The following is a 7,443-nucleotide window of genomic DNA, read 5'->3' on the forward strand; positions in this document are numbered from 1 at the left end:
TTACGATATCTTTACTAAATTGTTGGATGAAAGTACAGAATAATTACAAACCACCCTCCCTCCACATGTTAAGAATGGCTTTCTAAACAACGTCATTATTTCAGCACGGCAACATAGATACACAAGTACCAAATATTTTTTTATTGAGGAATTAAATCCGTCAGAATGCATTTCGCTGACTTCCTTAACACGCCGCCATGTTAATCTTTCGTTAATAGTCAAAAGAAAAATGAATTACTTCGTGATGCTTTGAAATTTAAAAATATTTAAACTGCCGAATAGAAAGTCATTTCTGGTTTTAAAATTTTTTAACGATCATTTTGATCATCAGTATTTTGGCAAAATCACTAATTCACGGTGTCAGTTTATTGCAAGGAGAAAAATTTTGTGTAGGCATTAAAAAGTTTTTGTTTTTGTTAAATATTTTGATACGAGGAATCTTTTCGAGTTAAAATCGATTGAGAAATACACATTTTGTATTGAGAAATGCACACCTATAAACATTAGGTAAAATTATCCACTATGGTTCAAATGAACGGCCATTTTGGATAACTTGTTATTCTTTATCTAATGTTTACATGTTTAATGTGTGCTTCTCAATACAAAATGTGTTGGGTTTTTTTTCAATAGAAAAGAGTCCTCATATAATAATATTTAACCAAAACCAGAAAAAAAAAATGATGCCTACTGGTGTTTTTTCCTCACAATAAATTCACGCCATCATTTAGTAACGTTATCCTATCCTCGGAATAGTCGTCTATCTCTTAACTGTGGCCATTGTACTTTATTCTGTGATATCAGCAAGTCACGTGACTTGATGAAAGGGCCTTCTATTTACGTTGGCCACGCTTGAATAAGTAACTATGCGTAACTTATAAGCTTTCGAACTAAAATGGGTGTGATAGGTCAATCTTAGTTCCTCAAGTTATCATTTTAACAGCATTGTAACTTAATATGGCCTTGACGTAAACGAAGACATTCTAGCGATGACTAAACAGGTTTACTTTTGTTTATAATTTAAACGCGTAATTCAAAATTCCGTTCTTGTTTAGAATCCCCCCAAAAAAGTCTGACATTTTTTGTATTTTTTTTTATTTTTACTCATCAATATTTTTAACTTTCCTTTTTTTTTTTTTTTTCTTTTTGCAGATTGACCGATTATTAACCGCACAGGAACATGGCTGCTACGACTGCATCCACTGGAATGAAGAAGGTAAGCAATCAAGTCTTAAAAAGAATAAACATTGGTTTAATCGAATTCAGTAACCCCACCCAACAGTAAACTAGAATCAGACAGGTCTTATAAATGACTGATTCACTCATTCGATTACTTTTCATCCACATATTTTATAGAGGGGTGAGAGTGAGGGGCTTCAGAGAATTTCAGGAATTGGACATTTTTTTTTTTCCATTTTAAAAACTTAATATTAAAAAATTGTTCGTAATTCTATTAAATAATGTTAATATATTCCTTTTTAGTAAATGACATAAACTACCATATCGTATACATTAATACGTATGTTAGCATTAATACAACGGCTATGTCTAGCTACAATGATGAGTTGTAAACGATGAAATTACTATTTGTGAACGATCATATATATATATATATATATATATATATATATATATATATATACTTGCGTAATATTTGCGTTAAAAGTTCATAGTAAACACAAACCTCTTTCTATATATATTTATGTATGCATATATATATATATATATATATATATATATATATTTGTTTTAAAAAATTTACCTACCAAACTTCTTGGTCTACAGACATGAAACTTTATATATAGGGTATTCAAACCCATGCGAAACTATATTTTGGTTTTAGGCGGGGAAAATCGGTGCAAAGGTGTGAAAATTAAAGAAATGTAATTTACCAGTGAGGTTTGAATGATGGCATTACGAATATGCATGCGTAACGTAATAGTTATTGGTTAATGTTTTAATTGTTTCTAACTTTTAAAATCATTATTATATATTGGAGCTGAATCCAATATAATAAATACGAAATCTGCATTGATCAAAATATTCTTAAGCGTATTCTACGGGCGGGCAATGCCGGGCGCCCTGCTTATATATATATATATATATATATATATATATATTGATAGAGAATCCCAACAGTGCTCAGTTATTAAGAAAAATTCCCAAACAAGAGCCTAATATGTATTCATACATGTTATATAAGATCAGAACAACATCGGTGCTTTGTCTCGTGTGTCGAACTGTCTTGCAGTCTTGCACCTTTGTTTATGTTTAGGGAGATTGTTTATGTTTAGGGAGCGCGTGTACAATTTCGAATATTTTCTTGTAGTTTTTTATTTTATTTCTCCCGAAGCTTCTTACGTTCATCGTTGATTGCCGTATTTCGTTGCAACATCTCGAATCACAAATCTGTTTCGTTTTTCTTCTTCCAGATCATGAGGAATATATTGTTGAGAGAACACTAGAAACTTGTCGCGGTGGTGTTGATGTTGTTATCGACTACATCAGCTCACGAAGAACAATGAACCGATCTCTCCAAGTTCTTAACAAAGTAAGTAATATCTTATTATATCTTATTGCATTTGGGAATCTTCCAATTTGAAATTAATTTTAATCACAAATTTCACGAAAAACACCCGTCTAGCTGAATCCACTGTGAAAAATTTCCCCCCACTCTATATCTGTGCCTAAATCAAAACGCGGATTCCATGAACATAGCTTCTTTCTTAGAACTGCACGCCCGTGGAACTCTGTTCCGTCTGTCTGCTTCCCTCCGGACTACAACTTGGATGTCTTCAAGTCCAATGTTAACAAATTCCTAATGAACCGCCCCCTTAATAAAACACTTCATCAAATCTCCACACTAACGTAATGTACTTGCAATAAGCCTTATCCCTGAGTGGCTTCCGGGCCTTGATAAGTGGTGATCACTGTGTAAAAAAAAACAAAAAAAACATTGCTCTCTCTCTCTCTCTCTCTCTCTCTCTCTCTCTCTCTCTCTCTCTCTGTCTCTCTCTCTCTCTAATACATTTATTTAATTTCACAAAACAATGTCATGACACAGACAATGCCAATGTTTTTGGTCAACTTATAAATTGTTTACTTAAAATAAAATAAAAACTTATCCTGCTCTTTTTATTGAGCAATATTAATAACCTCGTTAAATTCATTGGTTTTATATTTGAATATCTGGGTTTGTATTACTGTACACATAGATTCGAAAAAGCTGTCAAAAAACAAATATATTACTTTTCTACCAAACTGGATATAATTCACGTGTTTTTATTCAATTTAACATGTTTATTCATCTCGAAAAACATGTAGTGTTTACCGATGTATTGGAAAATTCAAAATGGCGGCCGACTCTCTCTTAAACACGGTAAGTTCGGGAAAAGGTGTTATAAATAATAAAATAGACAAAATACTGTAAGAAATTCGCTCAATATATATTACCGTGACATAGGTTGACATATATTCGGTGTTTTTTTAATAGCATTATGTCTAGTTTATTATTTATAACATCTTTTCCCGAACTTACCGTGTTTAAGAGAGAGTCGGCCGCCATTTGGAATTGTCCAATACATCGGTAAACACTGCATGTTTTTCGAGCTGAATAAATGTTACATTGAATAAAAACACAAAAAATATATCTAGTTTGGTAGAAAAGTAACTTATCTTGCCTTTGATAACATTTATTTGTTATATATTTGTTTTTTGACAACTTTTTCGAATCTATGTGTACAGTAATACAAACCCGAATATCTTTAACCTTATATATATATATATATATATACATATATAACTACTTCATTTACTCACATAAAATTAATATACGAAAGTATAGATTTATGCGTAAACTTCAAGTATTTACTTCAAAAGTGCTCAATACGTAGGTAGAGCTAGTTAGTAATTTATAAAATATATATGGCGATTAAGCTACACTGAATATTCGGCGTTTCATCCACTCTAGGATTCCTCCGGTTTATGCGCGAATTCTGTGGTTGTTTATCGTTTTTATATGGTCCTCTTCTGTTGAGGATTTTAGTTAGCCAACCAGTTTTCTAGTATCTAAAATCCTCAACAGAAGAGGACCATATAAAAACGATGAACAACCACAGAATTCGCGCATAAGCCTGAGGAATCCTAGAGTGGATGAAACGCCGAATATTCAGTGTAGCTTAATCGCCATATATATTTTATAAATTACTATATATATATATATATATATATATATATATATATATATATATATATATATATATATATATATATATATATATATATATATATATATTGTCAAGCTGGACTATGGTTATCGTACTTGACTCAATGGTTTTGATTTCGATCTCAGCTCAAGTATTTTTTACTTACAAGGAGTCAATATATGTGTATATATATATGAATATGTGCATATATATATATATATATATACATCTTAAGAAGATGTTATTAGAAATTTTCTTATGCTTATGTATGTATGTATGTATGTATATTCTTATGGCACTATCTAATGGCACCTTTACCTTCTTTTTTCAGGAGGGTCTCATCATTGTTGGGGGCAATTCAGTGAAAGAAATCAGCATTAATTTAAATGAGTTATCCGCAAAACAACAAAGTATCACGAGTATTCCAAAAGGATCTCCAGAACAATTAGCGGAGCTCGTCGAGTGTGTCGCAACCGGACGGGTAAGTTGCGTATGTTTTTACAATTATATTCTCATTTGTGCATACATGCATTTGTCCCTTTCTTTCTGAAAAAGAGATTCAATTCTCGAAGTATCAAAGACTTCTACAATCCCAGTGATCTCAAACAGTGGTTTATCTGGAAAATAGAAAATTAATGGACATATAAAAATATAAAAATAAGTTCTACAAGACCCTCTTTCGTTTGTATATTTTTGTCCATTCTGCACATCATTTTAAAACTTGGTTCCCTGCATTGCTATAGCCTTCTTATATGTGTGTGTGTGTGTGTGTATATCATTATTGTTTGTGTGTGTATATCATTGTTTGTGTGTGTATATCATTATTGTTTGTGTGTGTGTATCATTATTGTGTGTGTGTGTGTGTATCATTATTGTTTGTATGTGTGTATCATTATTGTTTGTATGTGTGTATCATTATTGTTTGTGTGTGTGTATCATTATTGTTTGTGTGTGTGTTATTATTATGTGTGTATATATTATAACATGTGTGTGTATATATTATAACATGCGTGTATATATTATAACACGTGTATGTGTATATATTATTACATATGTGTGTGTGTATTATTACATATATGTGTGTGTGTGTATATATATTATTATTATATATATGAATGAATACGCAAAAGTAATACAAATATGTCGGCAAGTTGAAATGAACATTTTGTATTTTAACTTGCCGACTTTTGTACGCGTTATTCATACATCCAAACAAAGATTTTACTCATTATAAACTATTCTTGGTGCATGATCACTATTTCCTGTTAATTTCAGTGTTATGTGACCCGTAGTTCAAGAGTTTATCTGTTAAATATTTTCACACAGGCACGCACATACATCTACTGTTTTATATATATATATATATATATATATATATATATATATATATAAAATGGGTTAAGAAATTCCAATGAAAGAAAGACGTATATTTAAATAAGGGAGTGGTCACCAACAATGTGTATTTTTTAACATTATTTTATTATTCCGTGTCTTGGTTTTTCATTGGGAATTATGTTTGGATCATTGTAATAATGTTTTTAAGTCATTGAAATCTATATATATATATATATATATATATATATATATATATATATATATATATATATATATATATATATATATTATTGGTAGCTCTTCATCTGTCTATAAATTTTCGCTCGAATTAAGTTGCGAAGGCTTCATCTTATATTAATCTCTCTACCCTCTCTGTTCCAGGTGTGTCCGCCTTCGTACGCGGTTTTCCCGATTGAAGATGCCAACCAGGTGTTTGAAGACCTCACGCTGTCGCGAATTACCGGACGAGCTGTGCTGAGATTAGGCAACACGACCGTAGACAACTAAAACAACACCTCATCTGGATCAGCTGTCGAATGTCTTCTAAGTTTTTTTGTTTTTTGAATTTCAAAAAAAAAAAAATAATAAAGGCAAAAACATGATGACAAATTTTGGGCTGTGAACATTATTTCAAAACAGAAACAAACAAAAAAATCGTAAACCCTTTGTGGTCTACATCTAGCACCCATTAACCTTCTTCTGCGCCTGGAACTGAAATCCAATTGAAGATGGAAAAAGCCCGCCAAACAACTTTATTACCACTACTACCATTACTACTACACCCATCATGTTGACCATTATTAATATTAATATTAACATTATTATTGTAATGGTATTATGATCATTATTAATATTATTATTATTGTAATGGTATTATGATCATTATTAATATTATTATTATTATTGTAATGGTATTATGATCATTATTAATCTTATTATTATTATTGTAATGGTATTATGATCATTATTAATATTAATGTTATTTTTAATAATATTATTAATGTTATTATATTAATACTATTAATAATTGTATTATTGTGATTATTATAAATATTAATAGTATAATTACCATTATTAATATTATTAATTATTAATAATTCTATTATTATGATGATTATTAATATTATTAGTAGTATTAATATCAGTAGTACCATTATTAATATTATTACTATTAATTCCATTATGATGGTCGTTATTAATATTGTCATTTATATAATTATTAATATTATTATCAATATCAATATTTTTATGATCATTATACTATATTATATGTATCATATGATATATTAATATAATTAAATGTAGTTTTTAAATTGCAGTAGTGAGTACAGAACAATGCTAAAAACGAAGTTTGGTCCGTTCGCGGGTTGGCTATGTTGCCCTTCACGGCTTCCAAAAAAAAAACTTGGCTTCATTAGAATGCGTTCTTGGTAGATATGCGTGGACATTTTGTAAATTTAATCTTTCTTTGGCAGAGTGCAAGGATAGAATTTCTGCTATGGACAATTGTCGCATGTCTATTGGCCCAAGTTCGTGTTTCTCTTATGTAGAATTGCTGTGAAAGTGATTGTAGGAAATCGAAAAGGACACCTTTTTTTTTTTTTCTCTCCAAATTGGCAGAGAGCGAATAAAAGTGGCCGAAGGATGTGAAATATTGTATTTAAAAAAAAAAAAAAATTTTTTTTTTTTTTAAATTTTAAAAAAAAAAATTAAAAAAAAAAAAAAAAAAACACTTTAAGACTGTAGAGGAATTAAAAGTTAAAAATAAATTAAAAAAAAAAAAAAAAAAACGTACTGCAATATTGTTTGCAGTGTTGAAAAAAAGAAATTCTGAACAGTCAACTGCTGAAAAAAAATTTTTTTGTTTTGTGTGTGTGTTTATTTTGAAACGAACTAATGTTGGGGA

The 7,443-nt window shown here is 29.9% G+C and overlaps 1 protein-coding gene across 3 annotated transcripts in view; it reads left to right on the plus strand.

Annotated features, from left to right (window-relative positions):
• LOC145293085 (alcohol dehydrogenase-like) overlaps positions 1 to 7,222 on the plus strand; it is a 46,863-nt gene extending 39,641 nt beyond the window's left edge. For all 3 annotated transcript variants that reach the window (XM_080139446.1, XM_080139445.1, XM_080139444.1), the window contains exons 6-9: positions 1,150 to 1,213; positions 2,430 to 2,548; positions 4,534 to 4,683; positions 5,919 to 7,222. In XM_080139446.1, the coding sequence (XP_079995572.1) occupies positions 1,150 to 1,213; positions 2,430 to 2,548; positions 4,534 to 4,683; positions 5,919 to 6,044 (459 nt within the window). In that variant the 3' untranslated portion in view covers positions 6,045 to 7,222. The remainder of the gene's footprint in view (positions 1 to 1,149; positions 1,214 to 2,429; positions 2,549 to 4,533; positions 4,684 to 5,918) is intronic.
• The last annotated feature ends 221 nt before the right edge of the window (positions 7,223 to 7,443 follow it).

The sequence above is a fragment of the Euprymna scolopes genome, chromosome 14 (assembly GCF_053919585.1).
Source record: "Euprymna scolopes isolate OS-2025 chromosome 14, ASM5391958v1, whole genome shotgun sequence".
NCBI lineage: Eukaryota > Metazoa > Mollusca > Cephalopoda > Sepiida > Sepiolidae > Euprymna > Euprymna scolopes.